Source organism: Eurytemora carolleeae, unplaced genomic scaffold (genome assembly GCF_000591075.1).
Source record: "Eurytemora carolleeae unplaced genomic scaffold, Eaff_2.0 scaffold934, whole genome shotgun sequence".
NCBI classification, from domain to species: Eukaryota; Metazoa; Arthropoda; class Copepoda; order Calanoida; family Temoridae; genus Eurytemora; species Eurytemora carolleeae.
In genome coordinates, this window is record NW_019396826.1 from 82,214 (window position 1) to 97,092 (window position 14,879).

The window sequence follows — 14,879 nt, forward strand, 5'->3', positions numbered from 1 at the left end:
TTTCTTTTATGTGGGACTGGGGGGGGTGTACCTGCACCCTTGCACCCCCCCCCTGGTCACGGGCCTGTTTTTAAGTTGGCCTCAAACTTTATAACAGTAAAAAAAATTAAGTAAAGAAAAAATCGTAAAAATACGTATTGTTAAAACGTAAAAACTTGGTATGAAATTTACTTGGTGTGAAATTTACGAAAATATACGTATTTTTAGAATTTTTAATACCTAATTCCCCTCTGATCTGAACAATTCATTTGTAACAATACAGCATAACAATTCTCTGGACAATTGAATATGATTTATACCTGATAATTGTTTGGGTAACAGATCTTAACTGACATGCGTGGAGCTAGGTTAATCAGATTGTAAACAGTGAATGTAAAGAAAAAATTCCTAAAAAATACGTAAAATAAAAACCTGAAACTTTGAATCATTTCTTGGTATGGTATGATATAAATACGTAAAAATACGTAAATATACGTAAGTTCTTTACCCAAAATACATAAAAATACCTATCAATATGTATACCATATAGGGACTTTGGTATTTTTAGGTTTTCGGGTTAGTACAGGGAAAGAGAATAATAATAAATATTTTATGGCATATATTATAGTGAAATTGATTAGATATAAACTGCAAAAAGTCCTTAATATCTACTACAATATATGCAGAAGAAGACTATAATTCACCAACTGTCATATTTCGTGGGGCACCCTGTATTTTGAAAACTTCGCAAATTAATTAAGAAAATGCGGAAGGCCTGTTTTAGTTCCGTTCGCTACCGCTGGCTTTCCAACGCCGCTAGTGGCGTCCAGCCTGCATTTCAGGCCGCATCACTTCTGCCGACTCCGGAAATTAAAACAAAATATTAAATGGCCGAGCAGGTGTTAAAATCAATAATTTCTTCATATCTTTCTGTTTTTCAAAGAATTAGCCATTTTCGTTATGTGAGAAAAAATCCAGCCGACTATTTAGCGACATTACAATCAAATTCATTTTTTTCAGGAAAAATGGGCAATAAAGTGTCCGCTGAGACCCCCGTCACTCCGGCAGCCCCCGCCGTGGAGGTTGATAAAAATCCCGGCTCCATGGAGGACCTTCACAAGAAGTGCAAAGATGTTTTCCCGATGGCGTTCGAAGGATATAAATTTCTAGTGAATAAAGGACTTTCTCAACATTTTCAGGTCTCACATACTCTCACACTCAGCAACACAGCTCCCAGCGGGTATAGGTGAGAAGAATATATTTTCCAGATGTGCAATTTATTCAAATTCAACTTCAAATTCAAATTCAAATTCAAATTCAAATTCAAATTCAAATTCAAATTCAAATTCAAATTCAAATTCAAATTCAAATACAAAACATTTCATGTACTTTTTTACATTATCTATGACTGAGGCCTAAATCTCCATATATGTATTAAACGAATCGCAACATTTTTTGAGTAACCAAATTGATTGAATTGATCAATTTTTAGGGATGTTAACAGGGGGGGTGGGGGGTAGGTTGCTTGACGGTTATAGCCCTGTCTTGGAGAAGCCTCTATAGTTTGTGTGAAATCTATGAACTATAGAAACTTCTCCTTTCCCCTTTAAATCCACATAAATAAAGATAATTTTTACAATTGAGAATTTAAACCATTACTTGTATATCCGGGTAAGCTCTGGGTTATTAACCTTTCCTGGGTATTTGTTACTTTAATTTTCAATTTTCCCCGTAAGTCTTTGTCATTTAAATTATTATTTATTAATTATATCATCTCAGATTTGGTATTAATATTCAAACATATGACATAATTGTTCAATTATAGGTTTGGAGCAACTTATGTTGGAGCATCTCGTGTTATATCCCCCCAGGAAGCGTATCCTATACTACTCGGAGATATTGATATGGCAGGAAACCTCCAGGCTCACATTATTGACGCTCCAACAAAAAATATCAGGTTTACAATTATTTGGTTTATTCGGATGAATGAGCAATAAAATTAGTATCCTCATGGTGAGGAAATTTCGGTGATTTCTCTATACATTCATCTGTAAAAAGCAACATCCCGCCTATATCTATCTGTCAGATCCTAACCTAACCTAGAAAACAATGCTCACAAGAGTTTTTTTCATCATGAGGAATGGAAGGGGTAGATGAATCAATAAACGGGGCCGTTTTTTAATGGTTTGTTTTGTGTTCTTAATTATAACCTTTAAAGTTTCCCCCTTTTCTATTTACAAATCACAAAAAATATTTTTCAAGAAATTTGTTTTATCTCTGTGTAGTACTAGCCAAACTAATTATGGTTAATATTCCAGGTGTAAGATGATTGCCCAGATTCAGCAGTCTAAATGGCAGGGTTGTCAGCTAACAGCAGATTATAAAGGAGCAGATTATACAGCTAATCTAACTCTAGGTAGGTTATTAGACTTTTAGCTTTCATGTTACAAATGTATGTTTTAAAATTTAATCCAATTAATATTTGTATATTCTATTAATAAATAGAGTGCCTTAGCCTTACATGTAAACCGTGTTCTTGCAGTTCATTAATTTCAACCACTGCACTGAGCAAGTTTCAAAAGTTACGCTCATTTTTTTTCACTTTCATTTTTTTCCATTTTCAATATTTTTCTTACTTTTTAATTCTATCAATAAAGTTGTGATTTTTTGAAGAAGTTAAATTTAATTTTTTTGTTTAGCAAATCCCGATTTGATCTCTGGAACCGGTGTCGGAGTTCTACAATACCTTCAGACGGTCACCAGTAATATTTCTCTGGGAGCTGAGCTTGTTTATCAATCTAGTCCTCAACTACCAGGTTAATTTATGTATATTTTTGTATTTATGTATATTCGCAAACCTACCCATTTTTAAATTGTTGTCTACCATTTTTATAGATATTATACTAATATTTGAATATATTCAATATCACTAATATTCAAATATCTTTAGGAGGCCATATTGCTGCTCTATCATTGGCCGGCAGATATTCAGGTAGATTTATTGATTGTATTTTTATATTTATCTAAACTCTAAAATTAATTTGTTTAAATAAAACATTCAGCGACGAAATTTTTAATATATTTTTGTTTAGTGTCCAATATTATTCTTACTTAAGATTCGAAAGCGCAGACGATTTAAGCTACTTTTCTTGGAATATTACATTGCCAAGACTTCCCATTTCCCAAGACATAACGCTTCAAAAAGCGCAGCGAGGGATGCTTTGCGACCCAACAAGGTCGAGGGAAGCCAAGACAATGTAATATTCCCTCCCATATTTATTGCATCCTTGTTGCCTTACGTAAATGAGGAGATATGTAATTATTAAATTTTTAACCAATTTTATGGAGATGTTTCCACTTCTAACCTACATATAATATTTTAATTTTCATAAAAATCTACCTTCTTTAGGTTTTAAAACTTTAAAATCCGTTTAGTTTTCTAACAAATATTTTTGAGCTCAGAAATCAAATCTAATTAATGTTTTCGAAGTTGTAAATCCGCATTTTCTTGGCAGAAAATTGGCAATTAGTTAGACTGCATCCCTAGGGTTGCAATCTAACACTGCGACCCTGGTTTCAGGTTTGCAATGTAAATATCTGGGATTCAACAGTGTCATGATTTTGTTCAAAAGTTGAAGAATGTTAAGACACATTCACGTTTGAACCGTGGTTTGTTTACTGTTTAGGTCCAGATTATTGTTTAGCCTCTACCTTATCTAACAGTGGAGCCATTCACGCTTCATTCTGGCAGAAATGTAGTGAGGATTTACAGGTTCCAAACAAACACCTTTATATCAACAATTTATATCATGAAGTTTTTGAGTTTTATTAAACCATCCTTCACTTTGTATTATTCAAGCCCCATATTTTGTACTGTTACAGTACAACATAGATTTAATATCAATCTTAAACTTATATTTCTAAGTAACTGAATATCAGAAATTGCTTATTTTGGTAATCTTCACTAATAGAGAATATAAGTGAAACCCTTAATAACGAATACATCGAAAGAATTCATCAAATGTCGTATTCATCACTTTCTGATAATGGAATGTTGCAGATATTTAGTTTTTTAATTAAATGATTATATGGAACTCATTAAAACTGTTCCCGCATATTCATGGCTATTTATTTATTTTCGCAAATACTGAAATTTACGTAATATAGTATAAAACTCATTGAAAAATTGTCAAGACGACATTTGATAAATTCTTCCGATGTATTCTTTATTAAGGGTTTCACGTTATATTGACACGTAACGAAGGTTTGTTGACTCCGTCCTATTTTATTGAACTAAGTGTTAATAAACAGGATTTTTTTACAGGTTGGGACTGAAATTGAAGCTAATTTGAAAATGGCCGAGACTGTTGGATCCTTGGCTTACCAGGTAATATCCTTTTTTGAACCTAACCCTCAAGTTTATTATGATAAATGACAATTTAAGATCTCGCTGATTTTTATACCAACTTTTGGTGGATCTCCAAAAAATAGAGAAATACCAACTTTTTCGGGAAGACCAAATAATAAATCACTAACGGATTAGCCAATAGAGTATAGACAGACAAACTAAATGTATATACGAAGAAAGGAGTACCTTAACCCTACTTAAAAATCTAAAAAATTAACCACCAAGGCAAGTCTGCTAAAAATAATACGTCTGTTAAATCTGCAATGAACTCCATAAAATTCGTTGCAAAAGTTTCTACTAGATTTAAAGGGACTGTAAGCGTCATTTCAAGTAACTACATGCAAAGATGGAAATACCCGATCTACAACTGTACTCTTGAAACCTTAATCTGATCAAAAATGTGGAAGATTTTGTCGTTCTTTTGACTTCAAAAGTATTTATTTATACAAGTTTTTCTAAAGCTGCGCAAGTCACTCTCTCGGAGAAACCGCAAATGAAAAAAATGTAAAGAAACAAAAAAATTGATATTTAATTCATATTTAATCTGACAAACCTTTCAATGGTTACCGTTGTAAATCGGACATAACCATCTTTGCATGGAGGGTCACTTGAAATTACGCTTACAGCCCCGAAAATGTTATGTATTAAGGTTGAGATTCCCCGGGCTGGCCTTGTATTCCGAGGAGCCCTGGACTCCAACTGGAATGTTAAAGGAGTTCTGGAGAAAAAACTTTTACCTCTTCCTCTTACACTCTCACTCTGTGGACTTCTTAATCATCCAAAGCAGAGTTTTCAAATGGGTGCTGGGCTTATTATGGGATAGTTTATATTCTCATATATATACATCCTTACACATTCTTCCAGGCTAGCTGGAGTCCAACACTCAACATTCATAACTCCCCCCAGCTAGTTCTCATATTTAGTCCAGAGAAAATTTGTGATCAGTATCTAGAATTTATATCAAGATCTAAACCTAAACTGTTAAAAAAATCCTAACATTTTGTTAATAATAACGAACGTGTTGAAAGCATTTTGAAATAACGAATTTTTTGTTCGAAAAATTGCTATTAGAACAAACTAGAGCTATTTCTATAATGTTGTTAATAATTTCGAGAAAAAAAAAATCCATAATACCTTTGGTTGTTCGATATTACTTGCAAAATGTAAAGGACCTTTAGGCTGACCTGAGTCTTCATTGTATTCATTCTGAACTTGTAATACACTCCATTCTCATCATCCTCAGTCAAAACTCAAAATAGGAAAATTATTCAATGATAAATTGAAAAATTAGTAAAAACTGGAGAGTAAATGATATTCACGACATTGTATTGTTTGTCAGTCAAATACTCATGTTCATCGCATTTTTCTTTTTATAAACATATTGTCTAGTCAGGCAGTCCCCTTTTGTTATATCTGTAACAAGCATATTGGGCTTGGATTCAGGCATTTTTTATTTTCTAGAAACAAGAAAATGGTGAAAATATTCGTTGGTTGCCTTGATGTCGACGCTGAGGGGTAAGTTGCACGTTTTTTAGAGGCTGACTTAAAGCCGAAAGTTTGTACTTGACATACTCATACCACGAAAACAAAAGAAAAATTTAACTATTCTCACACCGTGAGCACTCAACAATGTTAAAACATTTTTGAAATGGTTTTTGATAATTTTAATTTATAAACCTTTCCACATTTTACTAACAAAGTCCGACTCGAGAACAAGTTTTTTTTCAATCTAAAATTTTCACTATATGAAGATGATTGAATTCAATGCTTCTATTCAGGGATAACTACATCACTAGTGAGGATCTACAGGAACTGTTTGAAGAGTTTGGTGAACTAACCCAGGTGGACCGGATACAAGGAAAACCGTTCGGGTAGGTCTTCTAGTTGGTTCAGGAGTTCATCTGGATTAAGAGCGATCACAGGAAATATTTTTTTTTCAGGGGAGCTCATCACCCTGTGTGGCCTGAAATCCCCATGGAAACTAAAGTTAAAAACTGGGGGGGGGGGGGGCTCAGTACCCCACCGTGAACGACTCTGATCAAGATTTATATTCGTTAGAATTACACACATTGCATCGATTGTGCCAATAAACAACAGTATTTTAGTGTTCCAAGGTTGCACCAAGCAATCATTGTATTAGAATGACATGATTTGTTTCTTAGACACATTTTATATCCGTAAAATCTGCCACTTAAAAATTTAGTCAACAAAATCTGCTACTACAAGTGTCTTAGTCTATAAACGCTGCTTCAATTAGTTTTTTCTATAATTTCTGCCACAAATAATATTAAAGTTTATTTATTCTGCAACCATTTGAACTCATAAAACATTTACGGGATTAGCACTGTGTTAGTTTGTTAGTTTGATTTTTCTCTGAAAAAAGAAACGTTTTTGAGAATCTCCTCATATTGCTGCTACATAAATTTTACCTAGTTTTTGTGTCTGATAAATGTTAGAACTGCTTTAAGTTTTATTGTATAAAGGTTTGTATTAATCACATATAACTCATTCGAGGAATAGAACTATATATTAATAACCCAAAGAAGATGAATTATATATTTTTCAACAAAACAAATAATAATCATATTGTAGGTTTGTGCATATGCAAGATGCGGATGCTGCTAAGAGAGCATGTCAGAAACTTAACAGACATAGCATTAAGGTAATAATTTTACAATAACAGGAATTTATCCGACAATCAAAATATTACATAGGTTTACGTAAAAAAAGTTCGCGAAAAATGAAAGGGGATATAGGTGATTGCTACTAATCTTACTTCTGTCTGTTGCGTCTATAGGGAGAAAATTGTATAAAAACTCATGCCGAAGAACTTAGCGTCCATGCAAATTCACAAAGTTGCAATATTCGACTCGGATCGTAAAATATTAATCTAATTCAAAACAAATCATTCAGATATTACAACCTATAATCATCGATATTTTTTCGACGCATTTGTATATAGTTGATATTTCAAATATTTTTTTTTATTTTTTATGATCCGAGAGTAACTTTTGAAAACATTCCTGTTTCGAGGATTTTTTTATATTGAAGACGGCATTTTCATATTTTCCAGGAATGTTCGAAAATGTAAATGATGGGCAATTAACCTAATTACCCTATTGATTTCTGAAGGGGGGGGGGGGAGAAAATCTAAGAATTGCTTTTGCAATAGCGTGTTTAAATGAAACGGTTTAGTTTGTTTAATTGAAACGGTTGAGAGAATCTTGTTGCGTCAAGTTTAGTTTGTTTTCTCTGTTCAGTTACTTCGTAAACCTTGGAAACGAGAATATTTTCTGTATCTTAACTCTCAATTTACAATTGGATTCTACGTTTCAATCTTTATCTGTTGTCCCCTGGACCTTAAGAATAGTCTGGTTTGCATCTGCTTGTAAACATGTAAACCATTTTTCTGTACCAACAGTTGTCCTTATTATAAAGTGACTTGCGATTTTATACAGCATACACAATGAAGCATACACAATGAGGAAATTGACAAGGTTTTATTTTATTTTAGATAAATGACGGCATGTTTCTCGTTGACGGTTAAAGGGTATCTGAAACGGACATTATACTCTTAAAATGGGAGTCAGTTAAAATATACGTGGACATTGGACAGTCCCTTAAACCTATATATAAAGTTGTAATCTGTTCATTTGTTAGTCCGATCATAATTCATGAACCCCATTGACCGATTTGATTCAAATTTTGATTGGGGAACTCGGGAGATCCACGGAAATAATCTTAGCTTGGTTTTGAGAGTCTAAATTGAGTGGGTCCACATTAAAAGGGAAAAATGGCTAAAATTTTAATTGATAACCAAGAGCGGGTGGACGGTGGTAGTAACTTTGAGTACCCTGGGCAACGCTGGGTAATTCAGCTAGTAAGTTATAATTGTGTTCAGGGCCAGAGGATAAGCGTTGAATGCTCCCGTAGTAAACCAGTTAAATACTACGTTGGAAGACTACCCAAGGGTCTAGAGGAATATCAGCTCAAGTAAGTGTAGTCGTAGGCTTTTATCAAATGCTGAAGGGTATACCGTAATCAGCATATTAACCAACATAAAATTGTTTACTGAAATGGTGATAAAATACAGAGGTTGAAATATATTTTAATATGGTATCCGGTCTAATGTCATCCCTACCCCGTGTCATTTGATTTGACTAAAATGGTGCATATTAAAGATATTTAAGTTTAAAATTAATTATTTAAATATTAATCCTCCAGTTCTTTGTTAATGTTTTTCTAGCTGTGGTTGCCAGTAAATACTTTAATTATTTTCTTTTTCTTTTATTTCTCTTTATTACAGTGAATAGGATCCTTTGGATCTGCAACATTTTAGCTTTCTGGGTCCAAGGGGCAAAATATCGACAAAAACGGGAGGAAAAACTAATTGGTTTCAAAATACTTAACTGAACTGTTATAAATAGCGTAGGATCCATTTAATTTTGATGCGGATCCGGATCCAGATTCTGGATCCGCACTGGAAAAAAATGGATCCAAATCCGGATCCATTTGTTCATCAATGGTTCATCAATGGTTCATCAAGTTTAAGCATAATAATGAGTGGATTAAAAGTAGAATAATTTGAACATTCTTCTTTTGTTTTAAAAATCGGTTGTTTTAAAGAAATGTTCATCACCTTGATAAATTATGTACAGGACGGATTCCAAAATAAAATGGGTGCTAAGCACTGTTTTCTTATATGTAGCCTAAGTTTTGATAAGATTTTGTAGTAGATTTATTTCTATAAAAAGTAATGAAAATATATCAGTCAGTAGTCACAACTATTCACAATTACAAATTTCAAAATCCTTTTCAACAATTCATATTGAAATTGAAGAACAAAAACGACTATTATTTCACAGTTTCTTGGAAATTACTTTAATAAAAACATTTTTTATTTAGGGAACTGTTTGAGAAGCATGGAGCTTCGGTGCTGGAGTGTGATATCATGAAGAATAAGAATTACGCATTTGTTCACATTGAGACTAACTCAGACAAGAAAATTGCAGAACAAATAATACGTAAGTTTTACCTAAATGTAAAAATAATGAAATCATCAGATCTTCGAATGACAGGGGGGTTGTCATTTAGATACGAGTTTATTTGTGCCCCGAAGGGAGCTTAGATGTAATTGACGGGGTTGTCCTTTAATAATAATAATAATAATGATAATGATTTAAAGGGGCATGCCCCTTTAATCAATGAAGTTTTTTTCTGATCTGAAAAGTGTATAATTCCAACAATGTCCTAATATTTTTTTCTGTAGCATTAATGTGCTGGTGATTCACAATTCATTTGTTACTAGACGCTTTGGACGGATATAACTTTGATGGTAGTAATATTAGCGTCCAGTTCAGTGAGGTAAGTCGGGTCATTTATAAAACTAGAATGTACAGGGTTATCCAATATCCACTAAGGATGAGACTTTAGAGACAATGGTTCGGAATTTTCTCAGTCTTACTTCGTTTCTTACAATCATAGAATCCTGCAGTTGGAAACTTGACAAATTTATTGAAAAATGCTTAAGTATTACATTAGAAGTCAATGTTTAGGCAAGAAACGCAAATTTAACCTTCATATCGTAATTTTTAACTCATCAGTAAAGTCTCATCTTTTACTTAAATTTTAAGTCTTCCCACATATCATTAAACAAGATTTTTCATTTTTATCTTCTAATGTTTTAAACACAGGGGACATTTTTAAACCGTGATCTGACAAATAATGACAAAGGACGCAGAGATTAGTTGAACTAGAGCTGCTAAGTTGAACTTCTTTTTCTAGTCAAATATTTTTGGTGCGCATAAACCTGGTATTGTAGAGTTATTTCAAATTGTATTTTCTATGTCTAGACGGTTAAGAAAGGCGAGGAAGATATGATGCCATATGGTGGAGGTGGTAGGGGGCGTGGCAGGGGCGGTCCATTCTTCAGGGAACGCCCTTCACCCTACCCTGCCCCTATGATGGGAGGCCAGGGTATGATGGGACGGGGAGGAGGAGGAGGAATGCATCAGATGATGGATAGACAGATAATGAACAATCCCATGATGAACTCCTCCCATATGAATCCTATGATGGGAAACCCTAATGGAATGGGATTAATGAACCCATCTATGATGAACCCAATGATGATGAACCCTGTGATGGGAGGAGGGTCTGGTATGGGAGATGATGGGAGGGGAAGAGGAGGGAATTATACAAAAAATCAATCCAATGGGAATAATTCCACCAGTAGCAGCAGCCGTGGCACAGACTTCACCTCATCCCTGCAGGTAGAATAGAATATAATAATTCAGGCTTCAAAGGCGTAGGATTTTATTTATATCTCAGGCAGGGTAGGGAGGAGGGCCACGTATGCAGAATTCCAGAGTTAACATTCTTTCTTACAAGAGATAAAATATGATTCAAGATTTCTGGGACCGAATTTAATAAAGGGGTGGGGGGGGGGGCATAAGTCGTATTACTCTCCGGAAAATTTTAAAAGGGGTTAAACATAACTTAGCATTGTCGTAGGACGCTGATTTTTTGCATGCAAACTCACTAAAATGTATTGTAACTGCATAATGCAATTTCAAATAGATCGGAGAAAATGTTCGCGCGCGCTGTGTAATAGGATTTTTTTCACGTTTTCAAATGCTTTACACCGTCAAATGAACGTGAAATTGCATGAGGACGCGATTAAACAATAAATTCCTGAAAAGTTTGCGCCCTAGAGCCTCAAGTCCCCGCGCGCGTGCGCAATTAAGAAAAATATTAATGAATATTTTTAATCCAAGTTGTGCCTAATTCAAAACAAAAGTAGCATGCAATAATTGAACTAAAGGTAAATTGGGACACGGAATTCATTTCCGAGGTCAAAATTGACTTTGAATCATTCTGACCGGCGCGCTAGTAGCCAGATGTCACATTATGGGTCATCTTACTATACGTTTTACAGGCCGTATATCAATTTATAGATAATTGCTCACGCACATTTGCTCCGATCTATTTGAAATTGCATTTTGCATTTACAAACATATTAGTGAGTTTGCATGCAAAATATCAGCGTCCTACACTTATGTTTAACCACTGTTTAAATGTTCCGGAGATTAATACGACTTACGCCCCCCTCCCCTTTAAGCTAGGTAGCTTAACTACCTACCGCCGGTTAAAATTCTGAATACCGATTCAAAGTTATTCATGAGGATTTGAATCGGTGATTCAGGATTCGAACCGGCGGTAGGTAGTTCAGGACCTCTTCAATTCATTAAATTTCACTTGGCCTTTCCTGTAAACGCCCTCCTACAGATTTCTTCATTTCCTTTAAACTGCACCGAGTAACTTTTATAATTTTTGCATTGAGATCTCTTTCTATCCTGAAGTAGTAAAGCAAAATATTACAGCTATGGAGTGAAATAGAAAATTAATTCAAGGATACTCAAAGTTCTGCCAATTTGGTTCAGTCGTTTGACCAGCATTAGTTAACATATATTATGTACAAGCGTATTGCTTAATTACTATAGATAATTATTTTTGGTATGAATTAAGTTGAAAAGGATAAATATGTTCTGTAGGAGTATGAGACGGTAATCTCCCATGACAACCTGACAGAAATGGGATCACAGTTGACACAACTAGTTAAAACTGGTCGGTTCATTGATACTCAGATACAGTGCTCTGATGCTACATTCAAGGTTAGTTTATATAAAGTCAGTGTCTGAACTTAATGAAGTAAACCGGTTTCAATTGAGCGCCGGCTTAAATCTTGAAAAATTGAATACATTGTTAGTGGAACCAACCGTAGTTGAGCCACGGCTTAAATTTAAGCCGTTTCTCAAATTCTTTAAATTCGACCTCAGGAAGTACATTTTCTTGAAAAATCTCACAGTATTAGGTGTTATTTTGCAATATAGAGTTGAAACAAAAAAATGATTTCTCCAATTTGGTTCACCCTTAATTATAATGCATGGTCAAAAAAATATATATCTATATCTAACGTATATAAACGTTACAAGCTTAAAGGAAAATCAATGTTGAAAGAATTGATTTAAGATCTCGAATTTACATAAAGTTTAAATAGACAATCTTAACCAAGAAAAAAATCCATCTATCCAAGGCTCATGGTGTTATCCTGGCGGCTAAATCTCCAGTTTTCTCTGAAAGTTTATCCAACGGATCCTCAACACTATACATCAGAGAGTATTCAGGACTAGTTGTTAATGTACTTCTGCAATTCATCTACTCCGGCAAGGAAAGTAAACCATAAAAAGTCTTCTAGTTAGACAGATCCTGTTTTTGATAAATTTTGTTATTGATCTGTTAAAGAAAGCTAAAAGTTTTATTCTTTTTAACCTGATGTAAATTTTTGACTTTGACTTAACTTAAGAACTCTGAATTATGCCAAACACGATAAAACATATAATCTCAAATATTTAAAAAAAATCCGCGCGCGCCGGGACTTGAGGCTTTTTGGCGCAAAATTATTCAGGGATTACTTGTTTAAAAACGTAGAAGTAAGGTCAAGTTCATTTGATGGTGTCAAGATTGCGAAAGTGTGATCAATAGCATTATTCACAAAAAAGCGCGGGCGCACTTTTGCTCGAATATTTATAAGACTAAATTTTGCAGTTACAATACATATTTTTGAGTCCACATGCAAAAAATTAGTGTCCTACAACCATTTTTAAGTTATATTTGAACATTGTTAAAATTATTCGGAGAGTAATACGTTTTGTGCCCCCCCCCCCCTTCAAACGTTCACTTAAAGATATAGCAGAATTCCAAATATAAAATAGCTGAGGTTTACAACATCGGGTTGTAAAGAGCAAAGAATTAAAGCTATCAATCTTCCTTTTCATTGAATTTTCATTCATGTTTTTCAAACAAAAATAAGCAAAAAACGAAAACGAAATTTTCGACATTTTTTATGGAAGAAATTAGCAAAACTTGGAAATAAATAGTTACGCACTAGGATCCGTTTTTTTATAAGATGGATCCAGAATCCAGTTCAGTGTTCTAAGCACTAAGTTTTGTATTTGTTTAACTTTAATCTATTGTTTGGCCCGTATTGTTTACTCACTGCTATCCAGATATCCCTGGTTGATGTTGGTCCTGATTGTTATCAAACTATTCTTCAGGCAGCTGAGCAATATTCTATCAATGGAGCTAAGGATGCTGTAGTTATCGAACTTGCAAAGGAAAAGTTCAATTTCATAAATAGATTTACGAGTTTTTAACCTTTTTCTCCTTGAGATTTAAATAATGTTTCCATGGTCAAACCTCGGTACAATTTAAAATTGACAAGAGAAAATTATGTTTCTAAATTTCAAACATTCTCAGTTAACAAGGATCGCGTTTTTACCATTTAAGGGACCCTTCATTTTCCATGGTAGGTTCGATCCACATCGGTACCCTTTAAACCTTCATCGGAAAAGGATGCTATCGTCGGTGTTCTATGAAAAATGTTTAAGTCGGACATTTTCTTTTTTCTCTTGAAGTTACTAGAGTATGGTCACACAGAAGGTTTAATGGGAACGGTTGTGAATTGGACCAGCCAATTTGTTTATGGGAAATTATAACTAGTATTAACAAAAATAAACCGATGAATCTTATTTTCTAAATGAAATTATCTGTGAAGGGGTTGAATCCTGCCAATGTTATCCAGACCCTACAGTTCTCAGTGGACGGGGGACTCCCTGAACTCAAAACATTTGCCACCAAATATATTGCGGAGAACCGGCGTGTAATCATGGCGGATACGACAACTAAACTACAGCTTAAGCAGTTCCCCGACGTTATGCTCGAAATTGTCGAATCTATGGGTTGAACACGAAGTCGTGCAAGATTTGGACTCGTTATTCGTCGTTTTAATATAAAGCATTTTTGCTGAAAAATACTTTCAAGTCATTTGAGTTTTTGGTGGTTTTTTTCAATGAACTAATTTAAGTACGTTTTAAACAAACAAAATTTGCAAGTTATAGTTATATGAAGCATTGTAAACCCTTTTCTTCGACTTCTAAATATTTTCAGTGTTTTATCTTGTTCTAATATCCTTGTTATTTCAGACGATGAATCCATGGAAACGGTTCGTTTAACGATATTATAACGTCAATCGATACAATGTGAACGATCGAACTGAGCAAAGATGGTAAATATCATAAAACGACGATATCTTACGATCAAATGGTAATGCAGAGGTAACACAATGATACACTCGAGTTCTTTATTCCCTTTTGTATTTACGATTTTTGACCACTTAATTCAATGCTCTCTGTTTTTGTTCTCGAATTATCTGGATTGTTATTTTCTCGCGTAAATGTTTATTTTAAAGAAATTCGTTCGAATCAGGAATTTCAAAAATAGAAATACCTAAAAAATAATTTCTAGGTAATAATTGGAGAGTTCTCAACGCTGTGTGACTCAGGAAACTGATCATCTCAGATACACCTGACAAATCGAAAAACTTATCTCAAACGAGACAATTATTGAAATTGTTTGTGGCTTTTTTGGTGGA

General features: G+C 34.0%; 2 protein-coding genes across 2 annotated transcripts; both read left to right on the forward strand.

Annotated features, from left to right (window-relative positions):
* The first annotated feature begins 800 nt into the window (after window positions 1-800).
* LOC111709111 (mitochondrial import receptor subunit TOM40 homolog 1-like) lies at window positions 801-5,849 on the forward strand. Its single transcript, XM_023482712.1, has 9 exons — window positions 801-878; window positions 1,000-1,225; window positions 1,805-1,936; window positions 2,298-2,395; window positions 2,679-2,795; window positions 2,930-2,971; window positions 3,666-3,751; window positions 4,304-4,366; window positions 5,037-5,849. Exons 2-9 carry the CDS (start codon window positions 1,005-1,007, stop codon window positions 5,208-5,210), a joined length of 933 nt encoding a protein of 310 aa, XP_023338480.1. The 5' UTR covers window positions 801-878; window positions 1,000-1,004; the 3' UTR covers window positions 5,211-5,849.
* LOC111709106 (heterogeneous nuclear ribonucleoprotein A1-like) lies at window positions 5,817-14,431 on the forward strand. Its single transcript, XM_023482705.1, has 11 exons — window positions 5,817-5,902; window positions 6,166-6,258; window positions 6,980-7,049; window positions 8,289-8,380; window positions 9,293-9,411; window positions 9,696-9,751; window positions 10,240-10,659; window positions 11,941-12,060; window positions 12,483-12,617; window positions 13,456-13,563; window positions 14,004-14,431. Exons 1-11 carry the CDS (start codon window positions 5,859-5,861, stop codon window positions 14,190-14,192), a joined length of 1,446 nt encoding a protein of 481 aa, XP_023338473.1. The 5' UTR covers window positions 5,817-5,858; the 3' UTR covers window positions 14,193-14,431.
* Window positions 14,432-14,879: the final 448 nt, after the last annotated feature.